At 40.4% G+C, this 17892-nt stretch overlaps 1 protein-coding gene across 2 annotated transcripts in view; it reads left to right on the top strand.

The window, feature by feature from the left end:
- Positions 1–13007: 13007 nt before the first annotated feature.
- LOC147464939 (uncharacterized) overlaps positions 13008–17892 on the top strand; it is a 29233-nt gene continuing 24348 nt past the window's right edge. The window contains exons 1-3 of one of the 2 annotated variants that reach the window (XM_086517141.1): positions 13008–13318; positions 13686–15451; positions 15611–15730. In XM_086517141.1, coding sequence (XP_086373267.1) covers positions 13817–15451; positions 15611–15730 — 1755 coding nt within the window. In that variant the 5' untranslated portion in view covers positions 13008–13318; positions 13686–13816. Of the gene's footprint in view, positions 13319–13685; positions 15452–15610; positions 15731–17892 lie in introns of those variants that run through there. The other variant, XM_086517146.1, reaches the window with a different exon arrangement.

The following is a 17892-nucleotide window of genomic DNA, read 5'->3' as shown; positions in this document are numbered from 1 at the left end:
AAACCTTTTGTGGAATTTTTGTCCCGTGGAGATCTACTCGATATCTTTCGGAATCACATTTCGGACACTTCTCCATGTCTGTGTATTCCCCTCTGAAAAGAATGCAGTCATTAGGACAAGCGTGGATAGAATTGTAATCCATCCCCAAGTTTCGCAAAATCTTTCTTGCTTCATCTCGGGAATCTGGCATCACATTGTCAGCTGGTAGTATGTGCTCTTTCAGCAATCTACACAACATAAAAATATGATACAGTCGTGTAAAAATCTATCAGATCATTGTACATTTAGAGTTCTATTAAAGTAAACTAATTGTAATAGATCACCTGAAAAGCGCTGTGACGCTAGTGTCACTCCATCCAAACTTTGCCTGCATGTTGAGAAGAACCAGGAGTGCTTTCAATCTAGACATACGTGCTCCATTATACAATGGCGTATCGGCTTCACTTTTCATATCATCATAGATAAGCCTTTCTGAATCCATGATCGTCTCGATCATTTCATCAATCTCGGGCTCAAACATTGCCTCGTTGGGAATGTGCTCTGCATGATCATCCCCCGAGCTGTCAGAGGCTACATCTTGTGGCCTCACATATGCCGCTTGACCAAAGCGCCTGCGAACACGTCTATTGGGCTGCAAGATTGCTGCTTGTTGGCCAGCGTCAGAGTCCGACGAGTGAAGGCAGCAATACCCTATATTCCATTGAGGGCTTTCTTCATTGAGCCCACCATGAGTGAAGGCAGCAATACCCTATATTCCATTGAGCCCACCATGAGTGAAGGCAGCAATACCCTATATTCCATTGAGGGCTTTTTTCACCCGCTTCATGCAGGCATCGCAGTCTATGGAGACCTAAATCTAATCTAATATAACGTAAATCTAAATCTAGCTTAAATAAACGTAAATCTAGTTAAAAATAAACCTAAATCTAATTTAATGTAAGTCTACATATAACCTAATCTTTAACGTCTTTTAAGATAGTTTCCTACGACGTTATAACTCTCTTCTTCTTGTGTGTGTGCGCGTGTGTGGATGTGTGTGCCAATAAAAAGAGATAAATGGTATAACCTTTCTATCACCCATGCCAAGTATGATAGATTGATTATGCCATTTCCCTCTTGAATAATAGGTCTTGAGTTCAACTCCTCGTCGGCTAGATCTTTAGGTCTTTTAATTTTAATTAGTTTCCTACGACGTTAAATTAGTTTCTCTCTCTTTCTCTCTCAATGTGTGTGCGTTTTTTTGGATCGTATGCATGTTTTCTCTCTCTTTTCCTCTCTCAATGTGTGCGTTTTTTGTTTATGCATGTTCTCTCTCTCTTTTCCTCTCTCAATGCGTGCGTTTTTTGTTTATGCATGCTCTCTCTCTCTTTTTCTCTCTCAATGTGTGTGTGCATTCTTTGTTTATGTATGTGTGTGTGCGTTTTTGTTTTTGTTTGTACTCTCTCTCTCTCTCTCTCTCTCTCTCTCTCTCTCTCTCTCTCTCTCAAAAACACTATGTGTGTGTGTATGTGTGTGTGTGAGAGAGAGAGAGAGGGAGAGAGAAAGAGGGGAAGGGAACATGGGAATGAGGAGAGGGAAGGAGCATACCTGGCTCTCCTTCCTCTCCTCGTGTGTGTGTGTGTGTGTGTGTGGAGAAGAAAAAGAGAGAGAGAGAGAGAGAGAGAGTGAGGGAGAGCGTTACCTGCTCCTTGCTTGAGGGCGCCGAAAAACTCAGATCTGAGATCTGAGTTTTTGGGTGCGCTCGGTTATTTTTTTACCCCAGCCGACGTCGCTATGAGCGTCGTTATAAGCGTCGCTATGAGCGTCGCAAATTTACAAAGAAATTTGCGACGCTCATAGCGACGCTTATAGCGACGCTGGGAAAAAAAATTTTGAGCGTCGTTGTGTGAGCGTCGCTAATATGAAGAGCCTCTTGTAGTGTTAGGAGATTTCGGAGGTATTTTGGAGGGCCTTTTGGAAGAGAGAGGAAAATAAGCTTCTCCAATGAGAGAAAAGCCTGCGTTACGTAAAAAAATAGATTGATATTAACAAAAATATAAAAGATGTCCCTCTCCTCATTTAATAATCTAGTGGTCCTTGAAGACGATCACTCTCTTTCATTTAATGCGAGCACCTTTTTCAGAAGGTAGATGCAGTACATTTAATACGGTTTACATCATCACTAGAACTCAAAAAGTCACAAAATTATCAAGTGGTGGAAAATTTTGAAACTTTTGATATTGTCAATGCGTCCGGAACGCCCAAATATCCTATAAATGAATGTCCAATTGCCTCGCTCCGACATCCAAAGAGGCAAAAAATGTCAAAAACCCCTAAAAGTACATTTTACTAACGGCGCGCGAGGGGGCATTCCAAAATCCCCGCGCGTCGTTAGTAAAAGACCCCTTGTTTCCTCTTTTTAGGGAGCTTTTTGAGAGAAAAATGTCAAAAAACCTCTAATAAGGGGCTTTCTTGAAAGATAAGTGTCCAAAAACCACTAAAAGGAGCTTTGTACTAACGGCGCGCAGGGGGGCATTCTAAAATTTTAGAATGCCTCCTCGCGCGCCTTAAGTAAAAACCCCATTTTTTGGGGTTTTTTGATATTTTTTGCCTCTCCGTATGTCAGAATGAGACAAGTAGACATTTGTTTATAGGGTATTTTGGCGTTCCGGACGCATTGGTGGTGTCAGAAGCCTGAAAATCTATAACTATTTGACAGTTTGTGACTTTTCAAGTTGCACTGATGACGTAAGCTGCATTGAATGCGTCGCACCTGCCTCCGGAAAAAGACGCTCACATTAAATAAAAAAGTGACAATTTTCAAGGACGATTGGGAATATAAATCTACTTTTTAGAGTGTTTGGTTGTCCTTTTGGACGTACTCACAAAGTGCAAGTGCATTTTAAAAAAAGGTTCTAGAGAGAGAAATACAATTTCTTACATGGCCCTCCGGCCAAATGACCTCCGAAATTTTCTAATGAATGAAACATGTGGTGATCTATTGATCAAGTACATGGTTGTGTATAATACTTCAACCCAAAACACTTGCGGTAAATTAGCCTGTGATAGCGCATAAATAATCCTCTCTTGGATGGTCCTATTCATTCGTTCTACAACACCATTTTGTGTAGGGGTATAAGGAGCTGTAAACTCACGCTTAATTCCCCTACTTGAACAGAAGTGTGTAAACTCTTTGGAGACATACTCTCCACCATTGTCTGAGTGCAAAGCTTTCAACTTATGTTCAGACTCGGTTTCAACACTAGACAAGAACTTCCTAAAGTAAGAAAATGTCTCATCTTTAGACTTCATGGCATAAACCCAAACATGCCGTGTTGCATCCTCAATGAATGTAACATAATAGGATGCACCACTATGGGATTTAGATGACATAGGCCCACATAAATCACTATGCACAAGCTCTAAGGGTTTACTTTCTTTGTCGAAAGAATGTGTACGATGTATCCGTGTTTGCTTTCCATATTGAGAGTACTCACAAAAGGGAAATTTTGAAAATGACAAAGATGGTACGTAGCCCAAACAAGAGAATGTCTCCATTCCCTTCTTTGACATATGTCCTAATCAGCTATGCCACAAAGCAACGGTTGGCAGATTGGTTACAGAACGAACATTGTTTTTATTAGATATATAAAGAGGCCAGATAAAGTGAACCAACTTTAGAACCATGGGCTATAATAAGATGACCCTTCGTAATACGCCAAGACTGCTGATGAAAGTGACTTTGTAACCCAAGTCATCAAGACGTCCAACCGAAATCAGATTGTGTGTCAAGGTTGGAACATGAAGTACATTATGAATGATAAAATTCACCTCATTTTCCATAACCATGGCAATATCACCTATGCCAACAATGTCACAAGAGTAACTATCACCAAGTGTAACAGAGCCAATGGTTTCCTCGTATGTAGTAAACCAATGCCTATGAGATACAAAGGTCATCAACAGATTTGGATTCCTAAGTCTTCCAATGCTCCAAGTCAAAAGTCAAATGTCAACAATCAACAGAGGCCTACAAAAGCATCAAAGACTCCTATCACCAAGCCCAATTGGAGAATCAAATAAATAATGGAGTTTTCACAGTCAAATAAGGACAACCCAACCAATGAGAATGCAGATTTGAAGAGGCTAAAACAGGTATGGCAAAAGAAACCTTCAATGCCAACTTGGTCCTTTAGTAATCCTCTTTTTGAGGATTCAAGCTTTCTTTTACCTGAAGAAATGTTTGTAGTAAGCACAAGAATGTAAAAAGTCAAGTCACCAGGGTGCAAAAAACACTCTTTGGCATAGTCAGAGTCGGGCTGCTGAGCCATAAAATGAGCAAGGCATTAGTCCCAAAGCTTCAAGTCATATTAAACTTTGTCCTAAGAGTCGTAGTTATTATGATTATGCTCAAGCTGGAAGAGTTGAGCATATCTAATTCATGTCAGTCATGCTGGATAAGATGAGCATAAGAGTCAAACTCTATGAACTTACAATTGGTGGAGTGTCATAGAGTCTAACACTCACGGACAATGCACAACAAGATGAGAGCACATATCCTCGTCAACAAAAACCATTCTTAAGGGGTGCCAGCTTGCAAAGCCATGTCATATGCTTTATAGCTATACCATCTTTTTGAAGAACCCCTCAAAATCCTTCTTGCACAACATATTGTTTCCCATGCATTTTTGTGTATGCAGAAATAAGATGTCCCGTTATCGTACATATGCATTAGACACTCTTTTTTTCTTCCATCGATGCACCTTGAGTGGACTATAGCAGGCAAACCAATATTCCATCATGCTATCCTCTCATATTTTCTACCTTTTTAATTCCATATCTATCAGTAAATAATCCCTTGAGTACTTTATTAATATTTCTCATGCTAATAAGTACTCCAATAATGTATGTATCCCAAAGGCACCTTTTTTCCACTGGGTTTTTTCCGTTTGGTCATTCAGGTACTAGACCCTAATTTAGAACCTCATCATTCTAATTCTCTTGTACATACTTTTCATAAATAAATAGTAGCCTCATCATTATGCTATTACAACAGACAAAGGGGGAGGTGCTTATCCCTTCCCAAGGGCCCAAAGGGGGAGGTGCTTATCCCTTCCAAAGGGGGAGGTGCTTATCGCGTACCATTGAGCAAGGTCCATGCGTAGGAATCATCACCATGGCAACCTACTTGATGCACCACGTGCTGGGAATGCTGGAGAGAACTCATAGAAACCAACTAGGAACCTCCTCCTTAGGTGACCCACTCGAGGAGAAGGATGATTTGAGTGTCCAAGGGCAAGATCCCTAGCAATGTGGACACCAGTTGAGCACAAGGTGCCCCTCTAGAGGTAACCCAATGCAGGATTTGAGCCCAGAACCCGTAGCTTGAGAGGCCAAAGCCTTACCGTAGACTAACTCTTTGGGGACAACCTCATGTGGCACTTTGTGACCTTACATCGGATAATCTTGGAGATCATACTAACTAGGAGTCTCTCCACGGATCTCCATCCATCATATCTTTGGCCAGACATATCATGATCGTCAAGACTAACTAGGAGTCTCTCCATGGCTCTCCATCCATCATACCTTTGATGAGACAAATTATGATGGTCAAGACTAGCTCCCTAGATCTATTGAATCTAGTGAGGGCTGCATATCCTCATGTCAATCTCAAAAATAGGTTCCTCTCAACGAGAAAGAGGGACTTGTAAAAAATGACTTCAAGTATTTGTAGTACTCTATATACTCTACCACTTCTCGATGCACCCTAGTATCAAATATCGCCACCTTGGTATTCACTTGGAGAACCCAAATCATACAATTTGTGCATGTCTTACTCTAAGCTCTACATTAAAAGCTTTACACAAATCCATCATCACGGCAAAGGACCTCTCATCAATGTAGCTTTATACATTGAAGCTACGGTTTGCCATACTTTGAAGTTCACATGGAGTTGATAATAAAATGAGAGAATCACAATATTAGTGTCAGACTTTTTCCATCGCTGTAAATAATGAGATTTACACTTGACGAGTGAGAAAATGGTTTTTCGCACCTTGGGATGTGATTTTTTCACGATTGGAGAGAAATTTAATCTCGTGCAAAAATCAAATTTCTCACCCAAGGAAGAGTCACGGGACCATGATTGTTCTACAAAAGGGTGGAAAAGTCAAACTTTTGCATGTAAAAAGGCACGTTTTTTCTCCTACAAAAAATAGACAGCTTGTTCCAATAACGATGGAAAATGTGTCCTTTTTCTCAACTAGTACAAAAGTCAGAAACTTGTAATGCAATCACGGGCCTCCCACACTAATTTTGGACCAAATCAACTTATTTTTCCTTCAAGTAGACAAACCTCCTTGTAATGAAGACAAACCAATTAGACTTATGAGTATATGATATGAAAACACAACAGACAAGTGATCAGGCCTAAGGATTTTTGCGACTATTTGGCTTGTTGTGTTGTTGTGTTGTTGTGTTTGGATCTCTCTACAAAACTTGCTTAGACCATGTTACAAATGCGAGTCTAGAGCACCTTCTCATTTAGTGTATTTCACTTGTACTTGCAAGGCTAGTTAAACATTTGTCATGTTGTTGCTGGCAAAAAAGAAAAAAGCTTTAAGAGCTTATGCATAAGGAAAAAGCACCCATTCGAGTTGAAAAGCTCCAAAATTTGACCTTAATGGCAACTAGCAAGAACGTAGAGCTTTACTGACTTAAGCTAAAGTTTGTTTGATATGGTTCGTCAAGACACTGGCAATACACTAAATATCTGGCCTTGCATGAACATTGCCAAAAAGAAATGAGATTGCGTCAACCACCTAATTGAACCAGGACCAAGGAAACAAATTCCATTAAAGAGCCATTTCTCTTGAATGGATATTAATGAAACAAGCTCCACTGCTGCAGAATAGTAGTGCTGCTAATTAACGTTTAGAGACATATATAAAAGAAATTTTCAATGTCCTACGAAAAATGCAATGAGTACGCTTAATACTGTGTGCCTAAACAACAATTCTATAGGGTTTTTTATATTGAAGAAACAAATGGATGGCCTTTCTTGTCACTCTAATATCTCCAAAAAATTGGAGGGGAACAACCATAATTCTATCCAAAATCTTTCAAATCAACAAGGGAATTTTTGATAAGTGGATCCTCAACATAAAGATGAAACCCAAGCTTGCAACCAACAAAGCAACGTCCTACTAGAAAAATTTCTTGGGACCGGCTCGACACATTTCGAGAACTTCGAACAACTAAATACTAATGCCTGGGATGCCATGAAGAAACTCATCCCAAAACTGTGCCAATAGGTAGGCAGTGTATACATCAAAGTGAGTAGTAATAGATGTTCTGTGTCCGATGGCATGGAAGCCTTGATTGGAGAGAAATCCTTGTTGACATTTACACATGGCCAAGAAGACTCTTTGGGGACAACCTCATGTGGCACTTTGTGACCTTACAACGGATAATCTTGGAGACCATACTAACTAGGAGTCTTCTCCATCCGTCATATCTTTGGCCAGACAGATCACGATCGTAAAGAATACCTAGGAGTCTCTCCATGGCTCTCCATCCATCATACCTTTGGCCAAACAAATCGTGATGGTCAAGACAAGGTCCCGAAATCTAGAGAATCTTGTGAGGGTTGCATACCCTCATGTCAATCTAAAAAATAGGTTCCTCTCAAAGAGAAAGAGGGACTTGTAGAAAATGACTTCCAAGTATTTGTAGGAATATACATACTCTACCACTCCTCAACGCACCCTAGTATTAAATATCGCCTCCTTGGTAATCTTACTTGGAACACCCAAATTATACAATTTATGCATGTCTTACTCTAAGCACTACATTAAAAGCATTACACAAATCCATCATCATGGCAAAGGACTTCTCATCAATGTAGCTTTATACACTGTAGCTACGGTTTGCCATACTTTGAAGGTCACATGGAGTTGAAATAAAATGAGAGCATCACTATATTAGTTTCAGACTTTTTCCCATCGCTGTAAAAAATGAGATTTACACTTGACGAGTGAGAAAATGGTTTTTCGCACCTGGGGATGTGATTTTTCACGATTGAGAGAAATTAACTCTCGTGCAAAAATCAAATTTATCACCCAAGGAGCAGTCATGGCACCGTGATTGTTCCAAAAAAAGGGTTGGAAAAGCCAAACTTTTGCATGTTAAAAGGCACGTTTTTCTCTTGCAAAAAATAGACAGCTTGTTCTGATAACGGTGAAAAAAGAGCCCTCTTTCTCAACTAGTGAAAAAGTCAAAAACTTGTAATGCAATCATGGGCCTCCCACACTAATTTTGGAACAAATCAACTTATTTTCCTTTAAGTAGACAAACCTCCTTGTAATGAAGACAAATCCAATAGACTCCTGAGTCTGTTATATGCAAACAATAGACAAGTGATCAGGCCTAAGGATTTTTGCGACTATTTGGCTTGTTGTGTTGTTGTGTTTGGATCTCTCTCCAAGACTTGCTTAGACCATGTTACGAATCCGAGTATGCAGAAAAGAGATTATGGAGAAGGGAAAAGCGCCCAAATTTTGACCTCAATGGAAACTAGCAACAACATAGAATCTCAGCTGACTTAATTAGCTAAAGTTTGTGTGATAGGGTCACTCAAGACACCGACAATACACTAAATATCTGGCCTAGCCTCTCACTGAGCATTGCCAGAAAGAAATCAGATTTTCTCTATAAAAGTATCTCAACAAGGAAAAAATCCAGTCAGCTGTGTACCGCAAAGCCCCAGAGATACGTCTCGTTGGTCTAGAGGAGATCAAGGAAACAAATATGCCACATCGAGGTTACTATATGTCTGATTGCCTCAACCACTTACTTGAACCAGGACCAAGGAAACAAAGTCCATTATAAATATCAGCAAAGATCAGCAACAAATATTTGGGCATGACTTTCATTTTTATTTAGTACTTATTGCTAGTAGACATGTCTTCTAGCCGCTACAACACGAGAACACGACGGCGGTTGCGGTAACTCCGTCTCTTTTGACAGAGTTACACTGAGAGGGTGAGGATAGAGAAATGCACACTCAAACACAGCTGACATCGGTAGCATGGGTTAACCCACCCTCTCTGTAAAACACTTCTAATTCCATTGGACCTTGATTATCAAGGTTGAAAATTGGATACACACACACACTAAGGGGGAGAGAGAAGAGAGAGAAGAGAGAAGAGAGAGAGAGAGAGAGAGAGAGAGAGAGAGAGAGAAGATAGAAGAGAGAGAAGAGAGAAGAGAGATGTGGAGAGATAGAATGGAGCACCTTCATCGAAGCAGCACGTAGGTCGCACGCAGAGAGAGAGAGAGAGAGAGAGAGAGAGAGAGAGAGAGAGAGAGAGAGAGAGAGAGAGAGATATGCAATTTATTTTGATCCCTTATTTGTTGTATTTTCTTCCCTCGCTTGGATTGGTCAGATAAAGCATTATATAAGTTTAGGTCTCGCTTTCTGCAATTTCTCAGGGGGTCTTCTAGTAAACCTTGGATGATTGGGGATTACATTACAGCTTTTGTTCACTTGAGTGGTTTGGTGATTTTAAACTTGATAAACCATTTGCATGTTTAAATACATCATGTTTTTGGAGCTTTAATTTTTCAATTTAAAACCCACCTCTTTTACAGGGGAAGAAAGCTTTGACCCTCTTTGAAAGGGGGATCGGTCAATTGAACAAATATTGGACTCCAATTATAGCCGATTGATGCCCTTTTTAATTGTGAGGCAAAGATTGAGATTGGACTCAGGGTGTTGTGGGGCCTTCTTAGTGCTTGTGTGTTCAACCTACCTCTGCCATGCAATTTGGACTCTTCTCAAAGATTTGGAGATTGGACATACTCTCCACCATTGTCTGAGGGCAAAGCTTTCAAATTATATTCAGACTCAGTTTCAACACTAGAAAGGAACTTCCTGAAGCAAGAAAATGTCTCATCTTTAGACTTCATGGCATAAACCCAAACATGCCGTGTTGCATCCTCCATGAATGTAACATAATAGGATGCACCACCATGGGATTTAGAAGGCATAGGACTACATAAATAACTGTGCACAAACTCTAAGGGTTTACTTTCTTTGTCGAAAGAATGTGTACGATGTATCCGTGTTTACTTTCCATATTGTTAGTACTCACAAAAGGGAAAACATTAAAACTGCAAAGATGGTACGTAGCCCAAACGAGAGAATGTCTCCATTCCCTTCTTTGACATATGTCCTAATCGGCTATGCCACAAAGCAACGGTTGACAGATCCGTTATAGAAAGAACACTGTTTTTATCAGATACATAAAGAGGCCACATAAAGTGAACCAACTTAAGAAACCATGGGCTATAATAAGATGACTCTTCGCAATACACCAAGACTACTGATGAATATGACTTTTTAACCCAAGTCGTCAAGACTTCCAACCGAAATCAGATTGCGTGTCAAGGTTGAAACATGACGTACATTATGGATTATAAACTTCACCTCATTTGCCATAACCATGGCAATATCACCTACGCCAACAATGTCACAAGAGTAACTATCACCAAGTGTAATAGAGCCAATGGTTTCCTCGTATGTAGTAAACCAATGCCTATGATGTGTGACATGCAACGAAGAACCCGAATCAAGGATCCATGTATGGGATACTTCACCACTAACAAGGAGTTCAATAGACATAGAACTCTGCAAAGATAGAGTTTCCTATGCATGATAAAAGACATCATTATTTTCAGTCACCATATTAATGTCTTGAGCATCACTGTCACCTTGCATTATGATCAGTTCTTCAATCTAAATCAAACTCTTTGGTTTCTCTTTTTTACCATCATGATCTTTGCCTTTACCTTCGCCCTTTTCTTTGCCACGCTTCCAAGCATAGAAATCCTTCTTTATGTGACCAAACTTGTCTCAATAATGGCATTGAACATTGCGGTGACCATGAGACTTTTCTCTACCCTTTGATGCATCTCTATTTTCCTCTTTCTTCGACTCACGTTGTGAATAACAGCCCTTATGTTGCTTATCATCCCTTTGCACATAATGAGCTTCGTCTTGATGCAAGATAGTCATGGTCTTTTGAGGCATCTCCTCTGACAAAAGTGCACGAGTAACATCATCGTAATTTAGAGTACCATTAGGAGCAGAGTTACTAACAACTGTGCAAAAGATATCCCAAGAGGGTGGCAACGAACAAAGTAAAAAGATTGCTTTCATCTCATCATCAATGGTCGTGTGTTGTGCATGAATCTGGGCAAAAAGAGAATCAAAATTAGTGATATGGTTGGCAACGTTGCTGACTCCTTCGTATAAAGGTCGAAGAGTTTTTGAATCAAGAAAACCTTATTGCTATCCGTATCCTTTTTGCAAGTGTCGTATAATTTCTACCATAAAGCATGAGCAGTCTCACATTCTAACACTGAAATGTACACTGACTCACCAAGGTGAAGTCTAATCGTAGACCTGCATAGCTCATCAAGCTCCTCCCACTGAGACTGAGTCATGTGCATATCTTCAGTTCTAGCCGCATAGGCAAAAGGCAACTTTTTCTTCTTTGGACAAGCACATCATGCATTTGGTTCTTCCAAAGCTGAAAATTAGAGCCATCATGCTACTTTATGTCATAAATGTCACAGACTTTGCTCGTAGTCATGGTGACAAAACTACCAAAAGATTCCGGGAAAATTTCGACAGAGTCTCCTTTGTATTTGGGACTATGTCAACCAAAATACAAGACAAAATGACCAAGTATGTCACTGACAAAGTATTAAAAGGGGCAATGTCTCTCAAAAGCACATTGTATAGAGACCAACTGAGGTGCATAAACTGTCAAACTGACCATAGAGCACCAACTCTGCGTCAAAAGCACCTATACCACTCTAAACGTGTCCTACAGTGAGGCCTCATATGTGCTACCCAGCTAGGGCATGGAAACACTCACACGATTAGTGAGGTAATCATGGCAACATGAATGGTTGAATCTACGAGGTGAGCTTCTTGGCCTATGGAGGAGCTAAGACACAATGATAGGCAATCTCCACATCCACTTCCCTTCACCTCCAATCAACCCAATCACACACACTAACAATTTCAAGACGCACACAACACTAATACTATCATGCAACACGCTAATTGAAGGGCAGAAGCCGAAATTAGCCGGCTGCAAAGGAAGGCAAAGTAGAAAAACTCGATACAATATACTAAAAAATAGTTCGAATATTTTACAAATTTAAAAATTTCTACTAATATTTTCATTTTGTATTTTTATAAGGAGGAAACTTGCCACTTAAACAAAAATGACTTTTTCGAAGACCGCATTATAAGATCAAACTCCTATGAATATTTTGTTTAATGTTTTGATTTCTAAAGTCATTTTCAAGCATGGAGAGAAAGTAAATGCTGCCTAGCATTCTAAAACAATAGAATGCAAAGAAAATTACATTGTGGGGCTTTACTAAATGTTACTTCCGTATGATCCGATAGCAGCGATTTACATTCAAAGGTAATTATAAAAAATTGGGGAGCATCAACACCATTCTGTATACACGGCATTTAAGCTATCAGGTTTTCTAAAAGATCTTGCATGCGGACGATCAGACATATCCCACTGCTATGTAGCCTTCGTAGCCTTTCAACGTCCATTCTGCATTCATTAAACATCCTTTGGAGGTGTGTGTAGGAACCATAAAGGAGAACCTCTTGTTGCTTGTTCTCTTCTTAATATAACGCTCTCAAGCCCTTTATGGAAAAAAAAAAAAGAATGCAAAAAAAGTAAGAAACAATATGAAATGAAAGGTGAGTTTTTATCATGCACTGAAAACTATGAAGCCCCCTGGCCCAGCCCAATACCAAGGCTTTCTTTTAGAAAGCCAAAAAAGACCTTTGGCTCACCAATAACAAGAAAAGGTTTGAAAGGTTTCAACGGGCAGAAATCTGGTGGACCGGCTCGCTTTTGGGAAGGTTCCTCGTGTGAAAGGCTCCTCTCTGAACTCTTAACGTTCCTCTCACAGGCTTCCTTCGAGTTCCTAGAGGTAACACATCACTGTGCTCTCTCTCTCTCACTCTCTCTCTCTCTCTCTCTCGACACACACACACACACACAGAGGCGCGCTCTACACACATGCGTGACATTTTTGTCATAAAGAAGTTGATACGTCTCCCTCTCTCTCTCTCTCTCTCTCTCTCTCTCACACACACCCTCGCTCGCGCTCTCTCTGCATCAGAAGGTTCTTCAGTGGCCACTTTGTTTGCTGCTTCGCGAGCTCTCCTACTTCTTCGAAGGAAAAGAAGCGCCTTATGATTCAGAGTCATCAAAGGGCCTCTCTGTCTGCTGGGGTAAGTCACACAAACACATACACATACACATACTCGCACACAGACACATTCGCGTTTGCAATAACGAGTTGCAGGCCATGTTGAAAAGCACAGGGACACGAGTTATGAGGAGCTTTTATTTTTTTCTCCTTGGAATTTCCATGGTTGAAGAAGGAAGGCGCATTGACACCACGTGCATAGTCCACTTTGTTCGTGTGTGTGTGTGTGTGTGTTGTTCCATTCTTGTGCATATAGATTCCATGGTGTCCTTGCTGTACTCAAACAACTTTGTGAAGAGGCCTTGTACATGCTGCATGTTCCATATTCGGGTGGAATGTCTGTGGAGCACAACTTTATCTGATTATTCATTTAAGTTTGCACTCTGCAGCTGGTTGGGATCCTGTTCTCTGAAGGACATAGCTTTCTGCTACAATGATTCCAGCATCAAACGTTTCAAGCCAGACTTCTCAATGATTTCTTTTTACTTATCATGTTAACTGTCACATTGGCATTGTGGTGATGTCGGAAGTAGCCTCTGGGCAACGGCCTCCTGTACCTCTAACACCACAACATGTTTCATTTGGGGAAAATGATGAGAGGTCTACAGCAACTAGTGTGCGCAGACCTCGAAATAGAGAAGTTACATCTAGGTACAAGTCTAGTACCACCCAAGTTGTATTGAATCGCAGGTATCCAAATGCGCCAGGTGACCGCCTTTCATATGCATCCGATCTTTCTTCGCCAAAAGGGTGTCAATCAAGTGAAAAGGGCTACCAATCACCATTGAGATCCACACAAACAAAGGTTTCAAACAGTCTCTGTGAGGTAACTCTTAAAAGCAGCTCAGATGTGAGCTTAGCACCTAGGCGCCAGAATGGACGCACCGAGCTATTGTGGCCACCATCAGCGAGAACGTTCAGCACTTCTGTGCATTATGAGTCCTACTTACAACCACTGAATGCATCAAACAAGAAGAATGTCTATGGAGGTAAAGACAACAGTAGTGTGATAGATCAGGCTCTGAAACCTACGCTAAATACGGGGCAAAGCAGGTTCCCAGAACCCAAAAGCATACCTTCACTTCTCCAAAGTTCAGATCAAGCAGAAAATGCAGAGCCTCTTGAGAATGCTTTCAAACCTGATGCTTACCGTTGGCCTGGAAGTAACACAAAAATGTCAGGTGCAACACTGAGTAAGAGTGTAGACCTTTCATTTGACAGGGGGAGACAAACCAAAGCTACTACAGTGCTGGCACAAGCAAAGCCGATTTATGGTTCTTCACGGGCTCCACGTCCCCTTAGCTCTTCACGAGCGCTTTCTTATTCTGTAAATGAAGGACAAGGTTTTGCTGCTGAAGCACAAAGGTCACGAGTAGAAAGCAGGGGAAGGAGGGATGTGCCATGTGCGGTTTTTGGTAACAAGAGCTCCTCCACCAGAGATTCTGCTGAGAAACAAAACATTGCATGTATAAATGACTCGCAAGAATTAGCAAGGGAGGCAGAGGTAGATTTGAGCTCGATATGTTGTGACACTTCTTCAGCTAATAGTCTTGTCTCAGATGCAGACTCTTCTATGCATTCAAAAGCTGATTCATTGTGTGACGATGGTACAATGAGCTCAATAGAAGTGAGAACTTCGAGAGGTACTACTGTGCCTGCAAGGTTTTGGCAGGATGCAGAAAATCGATCAGTTCGTGCGTCACAGAAGAGCATTGTGCGGTCTTCTATGCTGGAATCTGATCTAGCAGTGGCAAACAATCAAAGACCAGGTATAAAATCCATCACACCCATGTCTCCAGAAGCACCTTTAGATTGCAGCTTATCTTTCACTGAGGCTCCTTCTCCACCTTGGACATCAATAGTGGCACCTCAGCAACCTGCAAGTTTGACAAGAACATCATCTTACATTCGAAGGACTCCGAGTCCTGGAAGGTCAAGGGCACCTGCACTCTCTATGCCAGTGCAAGGGCCAAAGCCCAACAGTGCTGCTGTTATGCTAACTTTTGGCGGTGATATTTTGAAGAGGGGAAAGAAAGGATTGATGCAAGTTGATGAGGCCCATTTGCATCGTATCTTGCATAATCGACTACTGCAATGGAGGTTTGTGAATGCAAAAGCTGAAGCAGCCATGGATGCGCAGTCGTTGGTAGCTCAGGTGATTGCTTGTTCAGATGTGCGTCAGGTTTTGGAGAGAGGGTTATGCTTTATGCAAAACTGTATGTATGAAGGAGAAGTTTTTTTTGCTAATGCACTAAATTACTCTGTATTATCAATGTTCTGGCAAACAAGAATGCTTACGCTTTTCTATTCCCAGAAATGTTTGTATAATACTTGTGCAAAGACTTTCGAACTTCGAACTTCCACAACAGTGAAGAGGATACAGTTGGGGCAGGGCAGGCAGGCTGACAAACTGAATGCACTTGTTTTGGCCCAGGTAATACTTTTTTTAACTCATAGCTAGAGTGCAATTTGGATTGAGAGCTGAAGTATCATAAAAGAGAAAGGAAAATGGAGGTTTCGGTGGTGTGGATTCTGTACATGGCTTTGTATGATATTGTGTTTTTATTTTGAAGAATGTTCGTAAACTTCTTCCACATTTGGCAGACTTTGAGCACAACTCATTATTGGTTTCTGCTAAAAAAACCAATCTTATCGGCCATGAAAAGGATATTGGTGTTGCTTGATTGTGGAAACTTTCTAAATGAACAGTAGGTAGAATGTATGATCCTCTCTTTCCAATACAGCTCTCTCTTATCCTTCCCCTTTTTCCCATCCCCCTTAAGTGAGACTTATATCCTATCTCCCGTACTTATAAATTAGAAGGGGAAATTATTGGGAGCCTACTTCTAACTTATACTCTTATTAGCTTTTTGAAATTGAAAAATCCCTCTCCTCTCCTTTGCACTTATGTGGTACCATAAGTTTTCCATGGTGGATCTTGCGGGACACACATACTTACATCCATACATACAATTATAGTGTTGTTCATATGTATACATATGTATGTGTGGAGTACAATTTTCACCAATCAAAGAAAAGGTTATGCACTCTATTTTTGTATATGTATGTTAGCATGTGTATGTACGGTGTATTTCTATGTACGTGTACATGTGTGTATATGTATGTACACATGTATGTAACGTATATATAGACATTTCAGACTTCAGTCAACGTTTCACCCGGTCTTTCACAAGGACTGAAATGTTTTGGGGTGAAACAACGCGATTTGGGTATGAAAGGCTTTGCCATGATGATATATACATCACATATTACCCTGTCTTGCTGTGCCTTTACATTGCAAAATATTGATAATCAGTCCAATTTGGTTTGTATTAGCCACAGTAGATATTTCCATAGCATATCCATCACATACACCTTGCTAAGCTATGCCCTTATGTTATTCAATACCGATGCATTAATCCAATGTGATTTGTCTTAACAACTTATTTATTATTATTCGCCACATCGTCGTAGTTTACATCAAACCCTTTGCCAAAAAATCTAGCGTATCTTCTTTCATCTTTAAATCCACATCTCTATGGGGCATTTAAGCATGGTCAAGTTCCGACTACAAAATGCAAAATAAAAGCGTCCCATGAGAAAAATCTTTTGCTCGAGTTCTTGAAATCAAGGAAATTCTACCATCATATGCTTCACACCAGCAACATCAAGATTTTTTTTTTCTTTTTTTCATGTGGATAGAAATAGAATATATCTATGCAAAACTTAAAGGATGGGAAAGAGGCTTCCCAAGAAGCATCAAGAAATTGCGAATGACGATGTATTGAAAATTTCTACACGATGTAACTAGCTGGCCTATTGCCTAGGCAATGCGGGATAGAATAAACAATCCGTTCAACTCATAAAACTAGCAACGCTTAGATAATGGAGATATTAGACAAAGTAAGTAGGAGAGAGAGATTTGGAATGAAATATGTTCGAGTCAATACGCATATCTCGATTACAGGATAAACTTGACTTTTGTAGTATTCAAATTGTCAACTAAACTACGGAAATTATTGCTCTCAGAGCTAAATGCATTTTAAAAGCTAGCTTTAACTCCAAGAACATCTAATGTTTTTATCCTTGGTAGGAAATTTGAGAAAAACGTGCATTGAAACATTGGTGTGTCATCAGGTTTTATTATCTTGAAATACACGCCCCTTTTTGGACGCTATTTGCAGGACGTCACAACAAGACTCTCTGTGCCCTGCCATTGGCTATGTCGTAGAATGATACCCCCGTAGTCTGGCCCAATGATTAGCGTGCCATTAGACCCTCGTTTCCATTTGGCCATGCCACGTGGCAGATAGACACATTGTGTCTCCTCCACCTTGCCCCGACTCATCATCGCGCCATTAGATGCAACTGATGAATACCACAAGCCAAGCGAATTATAAATTGAGAGACTTTTAAATTTTACATAATTGAAAACGTTGCACTTGAACTGAAAAGAGAATTGAACTTTGAAGACGAGATGTAGTGAGGCGACGTTCCGGACTCAGATGCGCTAGCCCCTAACGTAGCCCCCCTTGCGGTACATCTTTGTATTAAGCTCAAAGTTAATTGTATAATTGCTAGTATGAGCCTGTTTTG

This window comes from Adiantum capillus-veneris, chromosome 1, assembly GCF_014529385.1.
Source record: "Adiantum capillus-veneris isolate H3 chromosome 1, ASM1452938v2, whole genome shotgun sequence".
Classification (NCBI taxonomy): Eukaryota; Viridiplantae; Streptophyta; class Polypodiopsida; order Polypodiales; family Pteridaceae; genus Adiantum; species Adiantum capillus-veneris.
The sequence above is the reverse complement of the archived record's forward strand: the minus strand, read 5'-3'. Positions and strand labels throughout refer to the sequence as shown.